The sequence below is a fragment of the Calliphora vicina genome, chromosome X (assembly GCF_958450345.1).
Source record: "Calliphora vicina chromosome X, idCalVici1.1, whole genome shotgun sequence".
Classification (NCBI taxonomy): Eukaryota; Metazoa; Arthropoda; class Insecta; order Diptera; family Calliphoridae; genus Calliphora; species Calliphora vicina.
The window spans coordinates 6,780,887-6,804,972 of record NC_088785.1 but is presented as its reverse complement, the minus strand read 5'-3'; the positions used below and the strand labels follow the sequence as shown (position 1 = coordinate 6,804,972).

The following is a 24,086-nucleotide window of genomic DNA, read 5'->3' as shown; positions in this document are numbered from 1 at the left end:
TTGGGGTCTTATTTCATATGAAATAGAACCCCAATTTTGAAAATGAAATAAGTCCCCAAACACAGTGAAGGTGATCAAAAGCAATTGGGGTTTCAAAAGGTCTGCTATAGGTCATATTTTCATAATGTCCTATAGTTTAAACACATTTTTGTTGTTTTTCAAACAAAAAAGTTTTAAACTAATAAGACTTTGTGAACCACATATTTTTATTGTTTTATCATAAAATAACACTTTTTGTTTGAAGTACAACAACAATTTGTTTAAACTATCATAAAATATTAGGACATTATGACAATATAACTTAATAGCAGACCGTTTGAATCCAACAAATGTGCTTGTAGCTTTCTCATTTTGTGTTGAAATCTCTTTTAAGACTTTTGGATGAAATAAAAACTATATCTATTTGAATACGAAATATATTTGGGTTTAATGAGATTTGTTAAAATATTGATTTGTAAATATATTTTGAAATATATTTTCTCCGCAGTCGAAAAATTGTGTAAAAAATAAAAAATCGCGCGATTTTTAAGCTCATTGCAGAGGTATCGCCTCATAATATTCCTGCAAGATCTTCGCATTCGTTCTTAATTATATTAAGAACCTTTAACTCCTAATACAATTCTTCTTCGTTCTTGTGGTTGTGCTCAACATAATTGCAAGTAAGCAGTTACCAGCTGTTAGCACACTTACTCTTGCCTTGTAAGTTTTATTCCTGTATTTACTTGTACTATTGAATACCAACTTTTTGACATTCTGAACTAAAAAAAGTCATTCTGAACCCAGTTTCAATTTCAAAATTAATTTTTATTCTTTACAACTTTCTTTGCACTGCTGATTTTTGGGGTATTATTTCATATGAAATAATCCCCCAATTAAAAAAATGAAATAATACCCCAAAAAATTAAATAACACCCCAAAAATCGTTGTTGTTGCTCTCTGTACTAATTTTTGGGGAGTTATTTCATCTTATTTTTGGGGGATTATTTCGTGGGAGGTTATTTCATGCCACCGCAGAATCGGTGTAGCCCTGTGTAGAGTAACTCTTCTCTTTATTTCATATATGTATATATATATATATATCATTAAAAAACTACTACCTTTCAAATGTTGCTGTCTGGTTTACGGTCTATTTTTGACAATACAATTATGTACTAAAACTCCTTTACTTACGTCAATATTTTATGCAGAATATTTGGCAAATCTTCTTTATTACAACATTTTAATGAACATTTTTCATTTCATGCTCTTTGTCTACAAAACTGTTATCTATAATCCAATAATTTGCATATGTATGTTTTATCGATCCCTCAAATGCAGTGCAAAATACGTAAGAACCTGTACCAATGCACATACATAATGCTTAGTTTTTTATAACCACTGTAAAATTTACAAAAAAAAAAACATATATACGTCCACATAAACATTAGGATATTTTTTTCGTTTTTTTTTATAATTTCGAGTGTGACACTTAGTATATAACTGCAATTTAAAGTAATAAAATCGTATATTAATAGCCCGTGCCGTAACGTAAGTTTGAAAATTATAGAGGGAAATTCAAATTATTAAGTATTAGTGTAGTTCAGCGTTTGGTGAAAATTATTTTGCAAATGGAAAATATTGTAGTTTTTTTGTTGATTTTGTTGATTTTAAATAGGAAACTTTTCGAAAGCATGTCTGACAGAATTATTGAAGATTTGGATCCCGAAGATATCTGGGGTCTTCAGAAAATTGATTTCAACAGACAGGCGGACATGGCTTAATCGACTCCGCTATCTATAAGGATCCAGAATATATATACTTTATAGGGTCGGAGAATTATATTGTGGAAATTACAAACGGAATGAAAAACTTTTATATATCCTTCTCACGAAGGTGAAGGGTATAATAATTAGCTATGCTTTCGAAACCAACTTATAATGAATACGCGTTCTCTATTTTTCTCTCACTCCTTCAGTGTGGCCCAAAAATCAGACATAGAACTATTTTGTATTATTAATTTGTATTGTATTATTTTTTTTAAGTAGAAAGGAATTGTAGCAAATCATACAAAATATTTTTATTTAATTTAACATTTCTGAAAATACCAACACAATATTTTACAAATTTTCACATACTGTATACATACACTTTCATAAACAAAATAATTCGACAATCAAAAATAAGGAAGAGGAGGAGAAGGAAGCAGAAAAAGCTAAGGCCGAAGAAAAAGAAAAGCAGCAAAAGGCCGAGGAAGAAATAAAACAAAAGAAGGCCGAGGAAGAAATGAAACAAAAGAAGGCCGAGGAAGAAATGAAAACTAGGAAGGCCGAAGAAGAAAAGAAGAAGGCTGTAGAAGAAAAGAAGAAGGCCGACGAAGAAAAGAAGAAGGCCGACAAAGAAAAGAAGGCTGACGAAGAAACTAAAATTAAGAAGAGCGAGGAAGAGAAAAAGAAGAAAAAAGCTGTGGAAGATGAGAAGAAAAAGGCCGATGTAGAAACGAAAAAACCAGAAGAAGAGAAGAATAAACCTGAAGAAGAGGAAAAGGTCGTAGTGGCTAAGAAAAAACCGAATGAAAAGAAAAAGAATGCCAGTAAACCAGAAGATCTGGTTGATGGTACTGAAAACAACAACATTCCTGAAGAGGTAAGAAATATCAGGAAAATCAATTAATCCAGATGCTGCTTACATAAGTAAATGACTGAATTGTATGGCCTTATTACAAAAACGAGTATAAAAGTAAAAAATAATAACACACAAATCCAAAAACGTAGAAGTTATACTAAAAAATATGTAGAAGAATGTATCTATTCTTAACAAATATTCCTATACACATACATACGTAGATTTGTTATTGTTTTTGATTTTCTTAAATGCTTCTTTACCAACTATTTTCTATTTTAAGCTATTTTTTTTATTAAGCTTCTGCTAGTTTTATCTTATCTGCTTTTCCCGCCAATTGTGGCGAAATTTTATTTTAAACGCTGTAAAGACTGCACAGACAAAAATATTTTTTTTTTTTTTTTTAATTTTTTCATTTTTTTCCATTACAATTGTATTTAAACATTTCTTTAACTTCTTCGATTATCTATTTGATTACACAGGTCAACAACAAAAAAGGCTTCACTAACCACTATATAGATTTGAGGCATCATAGTCATCTAAGTACAAAAATGGTAAAATTTATGAATTCTATGGATAAATTTTTTTTCTAAAATTGTGAATTTTGTTAGATGTTTCTGCACAGAATTTATGATAACTCAAAAAGGGTTAGTCCGATATATTGCGTTTTAATCGGCTCAGTAGTTTCGGAGTTATAATAACAAATTAAAGCAAAAAATTTATTTTTTATGTGAAAATATCAAATTTTTTTTTAAAAAAAAATCATAAAAAATCGAAAACGGCAGATTTATTTAGATTTAGATTTATTATCGCAAAGCCACATGTAATAGGAACAAAATGAGATATCGATCACAAAAATCTGTGGATTATTTACGAATTTATTCACTATTAAGTGAATTCGCTTATTTTCAGAAAATTGTATGTGCGTACATGCGTTTACTTTGAGTGTAAATTTTACATGTGTTTTGTTTTTGTTCAAATTTTTGTTACAATAACAAAAAACATGTAAAATTTACACCAAAGTACACACTTGTACGCATATTTCGATTTTTCATGAGTTTTTAAAAACACAAAAATTAGCTATTTTCAGGTAAAAAATATATTTTCGGCTTCAATTTGTTAATATAACTCCGAAACTACTGAGCTGATTAAAACGCAATATATAATCGGATTAGAGGTTCTGTAAATTTAAATTTTTTCTGAGATTATTTTAATAATATCGGATTAACCCTTTTTGAGTTATAATAAATTATGCGGAGAAAAGTCTTCAAAAATTCACAAATCAAAAAAAACTTCTCCTAGAATTAAAAATTTGGACCATATTTATACTACTGGAACCACAATACATCAAAATTGTGTAGTGGTTTAAAAAGCCTCAGAAATTTTCTAGATTTTGTTGCCCTGTGTTATTTGATAAAAAAAAAATAAATTGAAAACAAACAAAAAGTAATGGTGAAGCCATATAACTAAATTTGAATTATAGTGGAAAATATACCAGACATTAATAAAATTAATCGATATTTTAAAGAGTATTTAAGTTTTTATTTAAAATTTGCAATTTTTAAATCAATTGATTGAGTTTCTTTATGAATTTGTTTAAAGATAGCATTTATGTTAATTATATTTTCTTTAAATCGAAACCTGAAAACTCTATAATGCAAAATAAATGTTTGTCATTTTAAGTAATTTAAGTGTAAATTTGCACTTTTTTGTTCCTTAATTCAACCATTTTTTCTGTGTATAAATTTGTTCTGTTAATAGTTTGAAATTTTAATTTGGATGCTTTTCAAATAAGTTTCAAAATTATTAAAATTATTGTCCACCGAACAAATTTGTTGCTAAATAAAGTGTTTAAAATTAAATTTTGCTTAGCCTCATACGATATTTATAATTGTTCAATATTAATATATTTCTTTGTACTTTCCTATTCCCATAATTATAGAAAGAACTCTTTGAGCAAATCGGACTTAAAAAGACAGAGCAACGGGTACAACAGCGCAAGGTATGTAGATATTATATAGTTTAATAATAACTAACTATAATATTAAATTAGAATAATGTTAGATAAGATATTTTAAAAAGCGTTAAGCATACATTTCACATGTACAATAAACACACACACAATTGTAATACATTGATCTGTGTTAGTTAACTATTTCAAAACTATTTAAATCCTTAATTGTTTTCATGTTAAATGTTTTCATTGTCTGCGTATTTGTGAATATAAAAAAAAATAGACAAGTGTTTCATCTGTACAAGAGGAAACTAAAGAGTCCCGTCGCAAGTCTACAATAAGTACCTATGATGAATCTACAGTGTCATCCCGTCGATCATCTATAGCGGTAAGTAAAACAAACAAAATGTCTCCTTACATATTACTTATTTACATAGGTACATAGTCCAAGTCCATGTTACTGCTATAACATATGTATGTATGTATGTATGTATGTATGTATCTACATATCGTCACCTTAAATGCAAACGGACCTACATAACTAAACAAAAATTAAAAACATGGACTTGGACTTGGACATATTACAGCACATATTTTTATAAATATGTATTTTTGTACAAACTTTCGTAAATATAATATGTCCACTAGGATAGAATATTTAAACTTTTTTCCAGTTTCGTGGGGAGCGGTCGGATTGGATACTTGGTAAAAAACTTCAACGTGAAAAATGGATATTTCAAGTTTGCAAACTTTTTGTTATTAAATATTAACGTATTGATAGCTTTTTTATTTGACAATTTGAGTTAAATTTTCAGCATTGCAGTTCCATAACAAGTGTCACACTAATCCAAGCCGCACTCCACGAAATTAGAAAAAGCAAAGAGAAAATACACTTCATGTCCCTTTACCAAATGTATATTTTGTTGTTTAGATTGAAGAAACCAAGACTGAATCTCGCCGCTCTTCTGTCATTGACAAGAAAGCCCTCGAGGTTAGTATAAATTCTTTTATTTTATCGTTGGCTATGCGTATTTATTAGGGTGGGATGAAAAAGAAAATTCCACTACGACCAAATTTCGGAAATAGTAAACAAAATTACTTTTATTCAACTTTTATTTTTAAGTTTTTTTTAGCAGTTAATAAAAAAAATCAGCTGATTTAATTTTTATTAAATATTACTAAAATTAAAGAAAAAAGATTTTTATTACCTACTAAAAAAACCTTAAAAATAAAAGAAATTTTTTTTATTCTTTTGAAAATGATTTTTTTGATATGTCGTTGTGGATTTTTTTTTCTTCATTCCAAAAGCTATCGAAAAATTGCTGGCACAATCATAATATTTATACAATATGAAAACAGAAAATACAAGCAATTGTATGGATTTTGAATAGTGACGAATTCAGGCAAATAAGACGAAATTTTTTTTTTAAATATGCATTTGTACATTCCAAACAATTCTTTCAATGTTGAGAATGTCAAACTCCATACACATATAAAAAATTAACGAAAAAATCATTACCCATCATTTTTCACAGCAACCACTTTCTATAAATTCGATTTAAGTTTGACATTCACAAAAATAAAATATACAATGGCATTGCATTTTTACTTTACTCTAACAAAATATACAGAAATACAGCATTTCATAAATTTGCAATACAAATGCACAAGATTGTGAATACCTCTAATATTTCTTATTTGGCTTAATTCGCCTTGGTTTTCATATTGTATAAATTCACCCGTCTCAATTGTTGATTTTCGTGTATTCGTGCATATTATTAATTATAATAAATATGTATTTATGTATTGAAATATATAGCAAGCTGAAAATAAGACCATACAGGCTAATAAAGCACCTCAAGAGATTAAAGAAGAAATTCCTAAACTTAAACCCGCCGAAAAAAGACGAGTTTCGAAGGTAAACGAATATAAATAGCTAGCTATTCACGGCAAAAGTTCGACGTCTTTTCTATTTCTCTCTTTCTATCGCTCTGTGTCTCTTGTTCCTTTAGGATGAAAAGCTTCTTCTTCTTTATTATCTTTCTATCGCTGTTTATCTTATTGCTACTTCTTTATTTCGTGAGTTTTCACTATTATCGCTCTATCTCTTTATCATTTATATATTATGTGCATTCTCTTTCTATCGCTGTGTATTTTATAACTACTTCGTTATTATATTAGTGTGTTATCTTTATATCACTATGTCTCTTATTGCTTTCTGAAGAATAGCTTATCGAAAATGTTAAGCTACTTCTTCGTTATGTACTTTAACTTGTTATTTCTCATACTCTTTTCTATTTTGTTGTTTTATATATTGCATTTGTTTCTCTATTTGCTTCTGTTCTGACCTGTCTAAATTTGACCGATTTATCGTTATTTTGAAGAATTTTATTGCAATTGGTCAATTCACAAGTTCCCTTGTTATGTCATATTGTCATAATTTCCTAATATTTCACAGTGGTTTTTATTGTTTTTCAAGTAAAAAATGTTCTAAAATCATACTGCTCTGTATTCTATGTTTATTGTGTTATTGTAAGTCGGTTAAGCCGAGCTGCCGAGTCGTGATATATTAGGACAATGTGACTGATAAGAGACCTTGTGAATTGACCAAATATATTAATACAATATGACAGTGTCCAGTGTTTATTTATTGCTTTATAGCGAGGGTACGAGTATTAAAAATTGTTTTTCAAATATGAAAATATTAAACAAACATCTTAAATTTTTTTATCTAGTTTTTAAAATAAAAGTGCATACACTTTACTGAATTTTTTTCCAAATAATAATTAAATTATATGGTAGTCTTGTACTCATATTATTATCTCCTCCATTTAAGCAGTTCAAAAAATGCAAACCTTCTGGTAAATAGTGATTTTTGGGAAAAGTATTGATATTACAATATTAATACCAATTGTTACCATATTGGTACGATGTTAATCCGAAATTTCTGCTGGCATCTAAACTTCTTTTCTCTATCGCTCGCTTTCTCGTTGCTCTTATTAATATTGATAGCAAATTCTATATTCTCAAATTGTTTGTGATACTCATGCACATAAAATCGTGTATAGTATATGTATATATCGTCCGATATGTATATATCGTCCCCTTAATAAAACAATAGTATATAATTTTTTTGCCATTTCGAAATAATTGAGTTTAAAACTTTTGTGTTAGTAGACATCTAGAACAAAAGTAATATTTCAATTGATCTTTGGACCCACTTTGTGGAAGTAGAATTTCACAAAATTTTTACCATATATAGAATCAGTTATGTAGATACTTATTATGCAATAAAATGATGTATATGCTTATACACTATTGTTTTATTGAGGGGACGATATATACATGTGTATATTAGAGTACCAACTCCAGAAAAATGAAATGGCGAATTTTGACCGAATTGTTCTATATATTGTAGAAATACGTTCTGTAAAACATTAGGATGATAGAATAAAGTTAACTTGCAACGGCTCTGAAGTTTGTTTATGCTAAAATGTTGACATTAAATAATTAGTACAGCATTTTTAAGTAAAATAATAAAGTTATAAAAAATCGACAGACTATTATCATGTCTCTGGCCACTTGAATAGGACATGTGGAAAAAAAATTCCTTTTTTTATATTTTTTTTAAAGAAATTTTAGAATTTTTAGATCACCACTTTAGGCCTGTGATTTGAATTATACGGATTTCAGGTGAATAAGCCCAATTCCATTACTGTTATAAATTTGAAATAAAAAAATACAGATATAGTGTGCGGGTTCGATTCGAAAAAAATTAGGGCCTGGTTCACTAAATGCGAACGAACATTTTCTTTCTTATTTTATATTGAAAACAACAAATAAATTCTATTTTTTTATTGTTTTCAATATAAAAAAAGAAAGAAAATGTTCGTTCGCATTTAGTGAGCCAAGCCCTTAGTTGTTCCCGAAAATCGCAAAATTTAAATTGCAGGTACAAAAAAACTATGTTCCTCAATAAATCCCAAAGTGACAATATAAAAATTCTAAAATTAAGCCATGCCAGCCTGTCTGTCCGCCTGAGTGTTGAAATCAATTTTCTGAAGAATAATTCTGTCAGACATGCCTTCGAAAAGTTTCCTATTTAAAATCAGCGAAATCGGACAACCCGATATTTGACCTATATCTGGAGTACTAAGACATTAATATAGACAATATGGATATCTAATGATAGATATTTCAAAGACCTTTGCAACGTCGCGACGTATATAAGACCATCATAGCAAGTTAAACCTACAATGGGTCAAAATCGAAAAAAATATTTTTTTTTACAAAAAAAAAAAAATTAAAAAACAAAAAAAAATTAAAATTTAAAAGCAAACTAATTTTAAATTAAAAAAAAAAAAAAAATTTAAATATCAATTCGAAAAAAAAAATTCCAAAAAATTAAAAAAAAAATTTGGAAAAAAAAATAAATTTTGTTTATCTAAAAATATTTAAAATTTGTATTTTAAAGTATAATTTGGTGAAGGGTATATAAGATTCGGCACAGCCGAATATAGCTCTCTTACTTGTTTTATTCTACATTTCTTTTATAAAGTGACAAGTTTATGGACTGGGGAATTTTTGATAACTTCGGTTCTTTTACATTAAAATGCAAAAATAATTAATCAATTTGAAAATTTGTGCAATAACTGAAATGCATTTCCAAACATCAGAACCATACTAATAATACAAAACGTGTTTATACAATCCAAAGAACAATTTTTATTTATTTTTTTCGGCCACACAATATTGGAGCACTCTAATATACGTACATATATGTAATTGTTCATGTATCTATCTGTGTGCACATGTCTGTATAGGTTATTGAGGAGCCTAAACCAGCTGAGGAATTGCCTAAATTGCGCAAGACTTCGGTGGCTCAACCAAAGGAAGAACCCAAGCCAGAACCAGCTAAGCCTAAAGCAAAGGCTAAGCCAAAGCAAAAATCGAAATATGAAGAGCTACCCGAAATTCCCGATTACGAAAGACCCGTATTGGAGAAATTCGAAAAACCCGAATTTGAGGTTAGTGACTTCAATCGCCAATTGGAAATTCCCAATAAAATGGAAAAGCCCGTTTTTGATACACCTAAGCCAGAGCCTCAGCAGGCTGAACAAAAGAATGGCCTACCCAAGGTATGAAAGAATAACATTAACCACCATTAACCATATATTTGTATGTATTTGAATGTAATGTGATTGTGTATCCTCCGGTATATTTCACATTAACAGAAAGAAGCCGCTGTCGAAAAAGCTGCTGAGGAGCCTAAAGGCTTCAAAGTTGGAAAAGGTAAAATTCCCGAACAGACTAACGACAAGGATTCTGCCAATTTGCGTCCTGTTATTATTGAACCAGAGGTAAGTTACACTTAAACAACAATTATAAAAAGGCGAATTTAAGCAGGGTGAAAGTTGATTCCACCTTGTATAAATCCGCATTGAATTGGAAGGGCATTGCTACACGTTCAATATACATATATTGTGATATTTGGATCACGATTTATTCAATGGATCACTCAAAATTAGGTTATTCTGCAATTTGGATCGCGATTCATCGCGGTCAATATATATTGAACGTGTAGCAGTGTCCGAAGAAATATTTATATAAAAAACATCTATAGTATATGTGTGTATGTATTACATTAAAAAATTAAAAACATTTCTTTCTCTCTGTTTACTCTGTATCTCATTTACATGTCTTCTTAACTATGTCTCTTTAACTTTGTGTGTGATCCATTTATATTAAACCCATTTCCAACATCACGAACACAAATTTAAACATCAAACACAATGTGAATAAATGAATGAATGTGTGTAGAAAAAGACTGCAGAAGTTGCTGTCGAAAAACCAGCCGAGGTAAGTTTTCAACAACTACATATACATATGTCTGCAAACATAGACTAATTATTATTATAAAATTTAGTAAAATATTTAGAAAATATATCCACAAATTATAAAAAATATATTGAAAAGTTTAGACATGCATACGCCCAATGTTATTTGGATTAGATTTAAGTCATTTATTTTTAATTTTTGCTTGTAAATAACACATACATATGTATGCATATGTACTATGTATTTTTGATATCAAACAGAACATTAATAATGACAAACGTCAATCGATATCGGAGCTTATTAAACAGAGGCGTCGTTCATCTGTACGTCCTACAATGACCAAAGAGCTCATACAGAAAGAAAGTTTTCTGGGTGTTATCCTTAAGCCAGTCGTCCGAGACCAAAAGGACTGTGAAGCTCCTCAACAAGCCAAACAATTGTTGAAGGTATACCTACTTAAGCTAATTAAAGCAGATATTGCTGCTTGCTGCCAACCTTTCAAACTGCCTCTTAAACACTTTAAATACATCTATTATGACTCTACTATTTAATTATTTGCTGCAACTATTACACAGGGCGTCTAATTTTTTTCTGAGGCGCAAATTTTTGGAAATACAATACAATACAGATACATGTCATAATGAAATTGTATGCCTATTAATTACTTTTTTGATTAGACTCTGGTTCTTGGCTATGCTAAAATATGCATGGCAATTTTCTATATAACCAGGGCCAATTGAAAATAAGTAATTTATAGGCTTACAGCTTCATTAACATACTTATGTATCCAATTTGACTAATAAATACCGAGCCATAGAATCAGTGTTGCCCTGTGTTACAAATGATGTTTCATTAAACTTACTTTCTCACTCTATCTTATTCTAATTTTTTCATGCTCTTCTTAATTTTTAAGAACTACTGTACTGTACTGCACTCTACTCTACTCTAGAACTCAAACCCGAAACTTTAAAACTCAAGCTAGCTGAAGTTAAAGTAAGAATATGTAGTAAAATATGTACTAGGGTTGTCATTCGAATACAAATTATTTGAATAATCGAGGAAGAAATACATATTTTCTATTCGAATGAATAATCGAATATTGGAATAAATGGTTTATAATTTTATTCCAAGTTGGTCACTTTGAAGATTTTTGTCATCGTCGGGCATTACGTGCATTTTATGATGCTCATAATCGTCCATGTGAGAAACTAACGCATTCCGAAGGACGGTACAACCGATTGATGGTGTGCAGCATAGTGTTGATGATGACGATTTAATATTTATTTAATAGGGACTTTTGATTAAACACCACAGAAAACTTCTTAGATTGAACGCTTAAAATGTTTGGACAAAATTAACTTTAGAAACTGAATTCACCATTTAATTATGTGACGATCAAAAATCTTAAGAAAAATCTAAAATATTGAACAAATTATGGTGAAAAGTTAAGTATTTCAGATAATTATTAGAGCAAGTGACCTTATTCCTTTTTGGTTTTAAATCCTTAATAATCATAAAGATGACTTTTAATATTTTTAGAATATGTTTAACAAAATTTAAACATTTTTCAATATGGTAGAAAATTAATTAAAATTTTTTGGTGAGGGATAGGAAATCGTAAGTAATGTTACCCTAGTTAGAGTAAAATTGTCATTCGCTAGAGAAATAATTTAATGCTTTAACCTTAAAAAGTAATTTTTTCTCTATTTGATCTCTCTCTTCTTCAAGGGGTACATTAAAACAAACGAGAAAGTAAAACAAATTTGGGAATTTGTGAGTAGAAATACGATATACATATAGCATTTATGTTGTCGGTAAAACAGCACAATATTTTAAATTTTAATTACCTCTATCACGTTATTTGAAGTACGGTGAACCGTCTAAAATTTTTTCTTTACTATTTACTCTTCTCTTGTGTAACTCTTTTTATTTTTCATTCTTCATTTCTTTCTTTATACTGTACTATTTTCAATTACATACATATGTTTAGCCTTAAGAAAAATGATAAAAATAGCAACATCTTTTCTTCGCTGAGCAAAATCTACAATTTAACGCCAAGCCTGTCGCGCTAATATGGCGCCTAAATCTTGTTCATTGCTAGTTTATTACTATTTTTTAGTACATATTTTTATTATTTATGTGAAATTTTCTTCAAAAAGGAATCTGTCCAAGTGGAATTTAATCCAACCAAAGCCTCAAAGGCTCAATTATCGAACATGAAGAAACCTGAAGGTTTGCCAGAAATTATGGACAATTACCAACGTCCAGTGCTAGAAACATACGAAAAACCCGAATTTGAAAAATCACAAAAAAATAAATCGGTACCTGAAATAAAAGCTCCCGAAATTAAAACACCCGAAGACAGAAAAATAAACAATGATGACAATAAATCGCCCCATATTAAAATTCCCACTGAACACGGGTCTAAGGTAAGCAAGATGGTGTATTTTATAACCCAAAAAGGATTTTTGCAGCACATAACTTTTGACATATTTTCGGAACTTGACCTACTGTAAAATTTCGAATTATATTATCTGCTTTTCTGTCAAATGTGTTTTCTATAGAATACTGTTTCTAGAAAATACACTGTTATAGAAAATATTTTCTATAGAAAATACTATTATACACAAAATTTTCTGTAGAAAAATGGGTGGCATGTCACAGTGTCCATTAACATAATGTCCATGGACATTATGTCACTCCAAAAGATGACATTATGTCCATGGACATTATGTCATTTTGGTAGTGTCATAATGTCCATGTGTAAAGTGTCGTAAAGTCCATGGACATAATGACACTTTTGGAGTGACATAATGTCTATGATATTTAAAAAATAATTTAAGTATTTATGTTTTAATTTAACTTCTATCGAATTTACCGTTGTAAATTTAAAGTAGTAATAAGACGATAGCTGCGATTTTTAGTTATCTGTTATCTGAATTTTGTGGAGTTCAGACGTCACAAATTTAAAGTTTAAAAAAGTAAAAGTGTTAGGGTCGTTTTCTCATTAGGTGATTATCTTTTTTCCCAACGAAAAACTGCAGATTAAAGAAATTTGGTTTTCTCAATGTCTCATTTGCTTCTATTCTGTCGCAAAGCAAACCCGACCTTATCTGCCAATTATTTATTAATCGTACAGATAAATTCAATCAGCTGACTGCTGTTCATAGTTTTTATGTGTTTGTCATGCCAGGCCTAAATACCTGGCAGAATTGCAGGATAATTAATTTTTCAGAAGATTCCGGCTGTCGATGGCCACATTAACAGCTGATTTATGTAAACATGTTGTCATTTGAAGGCAGTGTTTCCAACTTTCACATCAATTTTGAGAGGTATTGCCATCTCAAAATAATATTTTTTTGTCGGTATATTGAGAAAACCAAAACTGTTAACGGATAGTTTATTGGCATAATAAATTTATGTAGACATTTAGTTACAGGCAGTTTGTCGATACATTGAGAAAACGGGCCTTAAAGTGTTAAAATGGGTAATGTAAAATATAAATATGAATTTAGGAATAAATTTGAAAAAAAAGAAAGTTCAATAAAAAATTTAAGAACTTTCACTTCAAAAAAATACTTTTTAATAATTTATTTACAAGAAAGGCTTTATTTAGCGAAGCCGCCTGCCGCGTTCTATGGTGGAGAAAGTCCCTAAGAGCGGCCGTAGGCCGCCACGCAGAAAAACTTTATTTACAAAGACAAGTTTTATGAACTCAGTAGCATGGCGAGCAACTATTCGGTATCGCAGAAAAAGGTATTTCTTATTGGCGGCCTGCGGCCGCTTTTAGAGGCTTTCTCCTCCATGGAACGCGGCAGGTGGCTTCGCTACATGAAGTTTTCTAATATATGAAAATATAAACTGTTACTAGGATCAACAATTTTATAAAAGTTAGTATTTCTAAACAAAATTTGGACATTATGACACTTTCAAAAGTGTCATAATATCCATAAGCAAAGTGATATAGTGCCCATGGACATTCTGACTCTACCGAAATGACATAATGGCCATGGACATAATGTCACTTTATTGGGTGTCATAATGTCCATGGACATTATGTCAATGGATACTGTGACATGCCACCGAAAAATGTGTAATGTTTTCTTTAGAAAATACTTTTATTCGCAAAATTTTCTATAGATAAAACTATTATACACATAATGTTCTATATAATATACTGTTATACAGAACATGATCTATAGAAAACACTGTTATACGCAAAATTTTCTACAGAAAACACTGTTATACGCAAAATTTTCTACAGAAAATGCTGTTATACACAAAATTTTCTATAGAAAATATGTTATACATACAATTTTTTATAGAAAGTGCTCTTATACACAAAATTTTCTTTAAAAAATACTGTTGTTCACAAAATGTTCTATAGAAATACTGTTATATACAAAATTATCTATAGAAATATTTAGAAATAAAAAATTAAACATGATTGCAATTGTCTTGCAACACCGTACAGTGTTGGGTGATCTGAGAAAAAATGTGGAAATAAATCTGGAACTTCTAAACGAATTGACCGATTTTAATAAAAATTCTCATGGCTATAAAGGAGGTGTTGATAAGTTTAAGTTTTGAATTTGGGTTTATAATATCTTGGGGCGCCCAGCCACAATGCCCCAAAGTGGGGCACCACAGGTATATCAAAAATTAAAAATTGTGCCAAATTTTTGTTTGCGATCCGATTTAAAATATTTTTATATATATGGAATCTACTAGACGAGGTCTTCAAAAAACATTGCCTTAGCCATATATTACATCTCTTATAGTTTACGATTTATTCGCATTTGAAAAGTAAAATTTTATGTTTTTTACCTACCTTGGTCTGCTTTTTTGCTAATAACGGATCCAATTCTTTCCCGATTTTCTTAAAGTACCTTTTTTTTGAATTAACAACAAATTTATTAAAAATTGTTTAAAAACCTTTACTGAGTAAAAAATTATGTGTATTCAAAGTTAAAAAAAATCGCCATTTTTTTCGAAAAAAGTACTTAGATTAATTTTAAATTATAGAGAAAATAAGAAAAAGATAAATAATGTATTTATATTTTTCTGAAAGATAATGGCCCATAATCATAGTCAGAAATAAAGAATACTTTAAGAGAATTAAACTCGACTTTACTCAAGAGTGGACTTTAGGTCTATCATAGACAAGTTGAAGTCGACTTTAAATAAAAAACTAGCTGAAGTTGTTTTTAACTCATTTAACAACAGCATCAGCTGTTCTTCACCAAGTAAAAAAGTTCGACAAAAAGTCAAAAATGTTTATGTTACAATTTATTGGTACCAAAATTAGTACCAAAATATCTTTAATATGATATTAATCTTATTTATTCCATTTTTCCACCACAAACTGCTTTTTTCTGTAGATTCCGCGTTTACTTTTATTGTTTACCTTTTTTGTTTTTTTTTTTTTAAATTTTCTATGTCAGCTGTTCAGCGTTGCCACTTGTCTGTAGTTTGTTGTATATTGCATGAAAACATTTTCTACATTTGAGGTGGCACCCAGTTAAAGTCGGTTCAATTTAAAACATACTTTAATTTTGACTATAGTTGCAAAATAATTAAAAGCAGGTTTTTATTTTAAAGTTGTTTCTAAAAAGAACCGACTTTAGTGTTTGACAATATTTTAGGAAATATTATAAAAGCAAAATAATATCAAAATTCGTATTAGTTAGTTCATCAACATGTTCTCTAATCGCATAGCTGCTTTCAAAAAATTAGGACCTGTTTTGTATGTCCCAATGTGTTCTAGCCCCGGAGTTGGTGCCTTCAGTAGATCCAAAAATCAAAAAAATCCCAATTTTGCAATTTTACACTTATATAGAAACTTATGATCCAAATCCATAAATGAAAAAGATATTTGGGAATTGATAATGACAATCCCACAATTCTCAAAAATCTTTTCAAAAATCCCAAAATTGGGATTTTTTGGATCTGTTGAAGGCACCAAGTCCGGGGTTATGAAATCCCTTTTGAAGAACATATTGGGACATACAAAACAGGTCTTAATTTTTTGAAAGCAGCTATGCGATTAGAGAACATGTTGTCTAAAGTTGAAATTTACATAAAAAATAGGTCTACTTCAGAAGGCACTGGACCACGCACTAATACGAATTTTGATATTATTTCGCTTTTATAATATTTCATTATTTATCTTACGATATAAAACGACTTTTTTATTTTATTTAATATATGGCTAAAGCAATGTTTATGTAGATCTCGTCTTGGAAACAAAAATTTTTCATAATTTTTAATATACCCGAGGTGCCCCACTTTGGGGCATTGTGGCTCGGCGCCCCCTAGGTGTTACAATCCCAAATTCAAAACTTAAACTTATCAACACCTCCTCTATAGCCATGAGAAGTTTTATTAAAATCGTTTAGAAGTTACACATTTATTTTTATTAATTTCCACTATTTTCTCAGATCCCCCACTGTGCACCGTTAGAGTTTTTGAAACACTCAAAATTATATATTACATACTTTTCTAAATTATTTTCGTAGAAAATCATTGGCTTTTGCCAATATTGATTTTGTTTTTTACGATTTTTATAAAATTGGATCGTATAAACTTTTCATTGCCTAGTTGACATTCATTTGATATCATGTAGTTTGGCATTAAGAAATTATAAAGTGGAGTAATATCATACGTCAGAGATGGTAAATTCTGAATAGTTTTGACAGTTATTCTCTTAGTTTTGGTAACACAATAACCAAGTAACCTTAAATACAAATTGACAGCGTGCATTACATTTACTTAGAGGTGAAATAAAGCATATTGATGTTATGCAGACCATTTGGTCTCTAAACAAATTTGGCGGAAAGCTGTTAATCAGATCTGAAATATATATATGTATATACATATATATATTTGAATATTTATGTACTACATATTAATAAAAATATTTTATACATGTACATATGTATGTATAATATATGTACATATAAATATATACATTTATATATGGTGAATATTATACTTATAACAAAAAGAAAAAAATATATATGTATGAACATATGTATGTATATAAAAAATATGACAATAATTTGATGTATGTTCGTAAGTATGTAGTATGTTGATAGGTATATTTATAGTTGTTGAAAAATATCATAAAAATATTTACATATTTTCACCTTTTTTTAGATTCTTTTATTTTTTGAGAATTTTAGATAAATTTTAGGTACTGTTTTTTATGTTATTATTTTTGTTGGCATTTTTGCAATATTGTCATTTGAATTTTGGGCATTTTGATGATTTTGTCTTCAGTTTTTTGCTGCTCATCAACAGCACGGGCCGTGTGACATTTTGTTTATTTTTGTTTTTACTTGTTCTTCTTCTTTGTCTTGCTTCACAAAACAGTGTCGTTAATTTCTATGAACAAAACCACAAAGCTAACAAATCCTGGCGCCTAAAAGTTTTCGTCGCAGCTCAAGAAACTTTTTGCGTTTCTTTAGGCAAAGAAAATATATTGAATAATGTCAATTGTAACAATATACATAAATAAATTTTATTAAATTTATTTTATTGTATTGCATTGTTTATTAAAGGCATACAGCTAACAATAAACAATAAATAATAAGCATGGCTACAATAAAAATAACGCCAGCGGTGTGTATTAAAAAAAATTAAATAATAATAATAATAATTCCATCATTCGAAGCTCAATAATAAACAAAAAAATGTTATCCTGTTAAAAACTAATAGTTATAAAAAAACAGCCATTAAACCTTTATTATTTCCATTTAAAAAATATGATTTGAAAGGAGCTTGAATTATTTTTGATACTTTATTGATTCAGTCTAGCTTCTGCATGATGCAAGATATCAGAGAGATAAAACAGAATACACATTGAGCCTTTCTGTGACTAGAAGCAGTGGTTGCTACTAATTTGTCCTACTTTACAGTTTTTCATTGCATTAATGTACTATGCCAAATAAGGATAAATTTGCCAACAAATTCAATTTATTGAAAATATTTTTATTGAGATTTATAGATATTTGTATATAAATTTGAATTTTTTACACTTCTTATGATCAAATGAGGGCAGAAAATTAACGTAACAAAACTATATAAGTCTAGGTAGTATATTGAGTTATGTTTTAGGAAAATGCTGTTGGTTGGCTTTTTATTGAAAAAACTTATGAAATGTTTTTATTTTAGTTATTTATTTCAATTAAAATCTATATAACAAGCCTTCAAGGCCAATAAACTTATATTACAAAAGTAAATTGCTGAGTAAAAGTTATTTAAGTAAATTAATACAAAAAAAAAATAAAAAAATGAAATACATAACATATTTACGAAATATTTGAAATTTAATATAAAAAATATTTAAGGACATTAATTAAATATAGCCGCTATTTTCGAATAAAGTTTTTAACGAAAATTCTAGAATGATGCTCAAGACTAAAACAAATATTTAAAAATTTGCAACATTTTAAAATATTTGAAAAGAAATGTTTGAAATTTTACGATTATTCAAAATTTATTTAAATTGCAAAATTTTGCAATAATCACATGATTATCATGCATTTACATACGTCACATATTTTAATGACACAACCAGCCAACTTTTATATCACGTTATGATGTTCACTGTATGCATTGGGGAATTATGTATAAAAATTCATGTATTTAACAGAAGCTGTCAGTGGGAGTTGCAGCAAATGTATAGTATGTGTGGTTGTTACCTAAAATAAGCTAAAATAAAAGTTTAATCCATTCTAAGATACCGTTTCTCAAAAGGATACATATGAGATATTGGTATCATGTGAAAGGTCTGACTTCTTAGGAAATGCTTAACGTTTTTGGGTGAATCACATTGTTTCGTCCAAACTGAATCGACTTAAAATTAAACTTTTGACAAAATAAAAGCTCTAGTCATTCATGCTAGAAAAAATCATAGGAAAGTAGTCATTTGTTTATAATTTATATACAAGAAAGGACTTTTATAGAATAAATAAGTTAATTGTTTTGTGAATTATATTAATAGAAGCTTTTGTTTATTTTTTCTGTTTTTTTTTTTAAAGGACGATAAACCGAAAATCCCCAAGGTGCAGCCACCAGCACCAGGAGAGCCACCTAAAATTGAAGTCATACGTGAGAAGAGACCTTCATTGGCTCCTGAACCACAAAGTCGACGAGGTTCATTGGTACCGCCCGAAACTGGTCGTAGACCTTCATTAATCATTAACGATGAGGTAAGTTTTATGTATAAGCATAATATAGAGTGTTTTTTGTTGTTCGAGAGAGAATTTTCGAATTTTCAAGGAGTGCAGCTCTTGGTATTATATATCACATGATATACGGATACAATGCGATTTAAATCACGAGAAATGGCAAAATTATTTCTATGTTTTAGTATTCGAAAAAGTTTCTATATTTATTTTTACTATCTAGTTATAACCATGCTGCAACAAACACTGATGACGCATTCCTCTTTTCAAAATAACTCTCAACAGCGCATGCCGTCTTAAAAGACTACAATTGCTTGTATATTATGAAAACTGTGTTAGATTTGTGGTGTCAAATTGTTACAATTCTTCAATACACATCTCATTTTAATTTTTAATTTATTTCTATTTTGCACTATTTGTTTTCACCTTTGATCTAAAAATTTTTAAATTTGTTTGACATTTGTACACAAATGTCTATTTTTACGTCACTCTAGCAGCTGATTAACTAACGTATCCGCGTAATCTGTTATTTTGATTCACGGCATCATAATTTAAACTGAACTATCTCGCTAAAATGCAAAAATTATTAAAGGGTTAAATGTTCAGTAAAAAGGACTTTTGTCCGATTTCTGCATTTTATATACATATATTTGAAAATATAATACAGTATAGATTTGCTATTTTCCCCTTCTGCAAATGCAATAATTTTTCATCGTTTTGGCACAAAGTTGCAGCTTTGCAATTTTATTAAAAATGTCATGTCATGTTATACTGAACCGCACTCCTTTCAAACAAAAAATGCCATCTTCATATACCTACCTATGTATTTCAATTTTATAATAAACTATTTTTATATATATTTTTAAGGCAATTATTTGGTTTTGGCTTTTTATTTTATTAAGTTTTTTTTTTCTTTTTTTATAAGTATTACACAGGGCTACAAAAATATGTGTTGGTTCTTCAGCGGCGTAAGTTTATGCAGTCAATTTAGATATGTACATGTCATAATACAGTTTTAAGCCTATAAATTACTTTTGTTGATTTAACTCTGAACTCAAATATTTGACAACAATTGATAAAAAAAAATAGGCAGCAAATTTTGATTAAATTATGAAAAAATTAACCAAATCCAATATATCGTTGTCGAGGTATTCTAAAATATGTAAAATACCAGAGTTCGATAAAATATTGAATACGTTTGTATCGAAATTGACGAATAAAACTCATGCCGCGGAATCAGTGTTGCCCTGTGTTTTTATTATTGTTTTTGCAATAATATTGTATCTCAAAATATGTTTTTGCAATACGTATTATTATATAATGTGTTATATTAATTTTGTTGTTTCCTTTTTATGTTTATGCTACAACTTTTCTTAAATAATATTTACCGAAAAAAAAAAAATAATAAAAACATCACACACAATACATACGACTATGAAAACCTGAACAAAATTTCAAATTCCATCATACAAAAACACCACAACACCAACATCAACCAACACCACCAACATCTGTCTTTATATCCTTGTTGGCACATTAAAAAATTATATAACTCTACACCTTAAATCCTGATCCAATCCTCTTGTACCGCTCCGTTTCGTTTTGCCCCACCACCACCACCACCACAACAACAACTACAATCAAATATCATAAAACAACAACCAAATAATCATCACCACAAATGTTATGCTCAAATGTATGTACTATGGTTTTGCATTAATAGAAGAAACTACGTCCAGGTGAAGTTATGGATACAAGGGTAAGCATACTTATTATACTTCCTCCCTACTACGCCTCTATACCACTTGTTACCGGCACTGCCTAATCACCATTCTGAACACAATTTATAAACGTTAAGTAGTTATTCACAATGGCGATTAGGTAGTTAGTAGCGGTTATTTCCATAACACACATACATATGTACATACATATTTTTGAGTTTTGTAGTAAGCCGTGCTTTGCCAAATCTTGACTTGAATTTTGTCAAAGGTTTTTCATACCTAATTTTTCATCCTTAAACTGTGATATATTTTATAGATTATATAAGGTTATGCTGAAAGGTTGAAATACTTATGTAAAATCTCATAATTTGTAAATTTTAAACTTGAAAACTTTGAATAAAGGAAAAAATATATAATAATAATAATAATAATAAATATTGACTTGAATCGTAATAATTACGTTACACTATCGTGTGGGGTTATTACATTAAAGTTTTTAAAGTTTTAAATTTCAAAAATTCAAAATTGATTTTTCATAGCCACCTAACGAACACTGTGTTGTTCGTTGGTTTCATTGCATACACTTGATGGCAAATTTATGGTATGTCAAGGCAGTTTTTTTTTTTTTTTGAAGAAAAAACAAACAAAAAATTATATATGTACTATTGTATGTATGTTATGTGAAATAAAATGGTATTGACGTATGTATGTATATTTAAAAAATATTTCTTGACAAATATCAACAAAAAAAATAGCTGCAGATTGTTATAACAGGAAGCAGGAATTTCTGAATAAACATTATTTAACCTCTTATTATTCGTTTATAAAATACATATGTATCACCTTTCATTATCCCAACAAACCAAATGACTTGAGAAAAATATCATCATCATCATCAACATAATATTAATAGGCAAGTCGATTTCATTTGACCCCTTTTACGCTCACATTATACATTCTATTTGGGCAAGAAATATACCATTTTAAAGGGATTTAATCACAGAAGTGCAGAATATATATTTTATTGAAATCAGTTCAGTTTTTTAGGAGTTATAAGAGTTTAAAGATGTTACTAACACATATGCAACAACGTGTACATGTGAACCTTAAGCTAAAAAGTAAACAAAGCAATGCGTGTTTGTCCAATTTGTAGTTGTAAATAAGAGAAACAATTAAACAGTATTGATTTCGCTCTGTTTTAAGTGAGAGTTGTTATAGAAAACAAAGAAGAATACTTTAGTAATTTAAAGTCACAAAAATATATTTTGAAGGTGTTTTTTTATTTTCTAACTCACATATGTGACGGTTTTCAAACTTCATACGAATCAATTACTTATCAGTGCATGAAGTTTAATAAAAAATTGGACGGGTCGGAAAAAATGTAAATAGTTATTTCTAAATATTTCGTGAACTATAATTGCATGATTCTTCAAACTTAGTCTAAATGGCTCTTTTATAAATTTGCATAGTTTCGCTGAAATTGTTCGGGATTGGAATAGTGGGCGTGACACACCATATACAAAGTATATATGTCATTAATTTCGAATATCTGTAGAACTATAATTGTAAAAGTGTTTAAACTTTTTACGAATTAATTTCTAATTACTAAACAATTTCCAACTCTTATTTTGGAAATTTGTTCTTTGTTTTAATTTTGTCTTTGTTAATTAATTGTTAACAAAGATGGTTCAAGAACAGCGTTGAACGTAGCACTAATAAAATTGGGAATTTTATTTATTACTCACTTGCTTTAGCCTTTGGTGACACAAACTCTTTGTGGGGGTCTTAGAAATGACCCCTCCCTTATAAAGGAAAGTTAAAGTAAAGCTTGATATGAGTTATTTTTACACAAAATATTTAAAAATGGGTGGGATCAGTGGAATGGTATCCAAATTAATTCGTTATATTTTGCATGTGTTATTTTCGTACCATGTACGTAGTTTGGTTGTATCAGAAATCCATTCATATTTTTTTTTTATTTTACTAGGGTAGGGGTAGCGAAGTGCACCGGGTTATGCTAGTTATAATTAAATTAAGAAAAACAAAACGGAACCCTCTTAAAAATATTATATCCGAGTGATTACTATAAGCTTAAATAATATTATATTAACTTTTAGATAAAATTAGTTATTTTTTATATAATTGTAGAAAAAGCTTCACAGATAGCTTTTTCACGGTTTTGGATTTCCATAATAACTTTGCTCTCTGTAATACAAACTGATAAAACTGTATCTCTGAAATGTTAAAATTTATTGATTATTTCGTTTTATTGTAGTTAAAATATTCTATTTAACTTACTTTTTCTGTACTTACTAGTCATTTTAATGGTTTTATTAAAACATAGATTACCAATTATTATTATATTTAATATACAATTGCACGTCCACTCACGTGGAAATTTAAAACCAATTACGCAAACCACGTTTAACAAATTTGCTCAAAAAAAGATAACGGTACTTGTAAGTCGTATATAAGCAAACTTTAGAAACAGTCAAGCTTTTTCTTGTGAATTCACATATTTTAAATATAAGCAAAAGCTTAAAATCCACTATTTATATAAGGTTATTCTCAAGTTGTATCGCAATTTGATTGCTATATGGTTTGTTGGGACACATCTGTAACTCCACATAACTACTACACACTACCACCCACATACAAACATTTGAACCTATACCCACAACTTTTATCCGTTACTATCCCATTCATACACACACTCACATACATACATACTCATACTCACACTCACACTCATATTCATACTCATACTCATACACATACTTATAC

At 29.0% G+C, this 24,086-nt stretch overlaps 1 protein-coding gene across 15 annotated transcripts in view; it reads left to right on the top strand.

The window, feature by feature from the left end:
* The window catches only part of bent (projectin protein bent), a 110,127-nt gene that overhangs the window by 36,552 nt on the left and 49,489 nt on the right, over window positions 1-24,086 (top strand). For 9 of the 15 annotated variants that reach the window (XM_065514635.1, XM_065514634.1, XM_065514633.1 and 6 more), the window contains 12 exons: window positions 2,164-2,622; window positions 4,541-4,600; window positions 4,836-4,940; window positions 5,484-5,543; window positions 6,372-6,470; window positions 9,376-9,690; window positions 9,787-9,912; window positions 10,373-10,411; window positions 10,651-10,836; window positions 12,550-12,819; window positions 19,435-19,605; window positions 21,305-21,340. In XM_065514635.1, the coding sequence (XP_065370707.1) occupies window positions 2,164-2,622; window positions 4,541-4,600; window positions 4,836-4,940; window positions 5,484-5,543; window positions 6,372-6,470; window positions 9,376-9,690; window positions 9,787-9,912; window positions 10,373-10,411; window positions 10,651-10,836; window positions 12,550-12,819; window positions 19,435-19,605; window positions 21,305-21,340 (1,926 nt within the window). The remainder of the gene's footprint in view (window positions 1-2,163; window positions 2,623-4,540; window positions 4,601-4,835; window positions 4,941-5,483; window positions 5,544-6,371; window positions 6,471-9,375; window positions 9,691-9,786; window positions 9,913-10,372; window positions 10,412-10,650; window positions 10,837-12,549; window positions 12,820-19,434; window positions 19,606-21,304; window positions 21,341-24,086) is intronic. The other 6 variants (XM_065514629.1, XM_065514622.1, XM_065514624.1 and 3 more) reach the window with 3 other exon arrangements.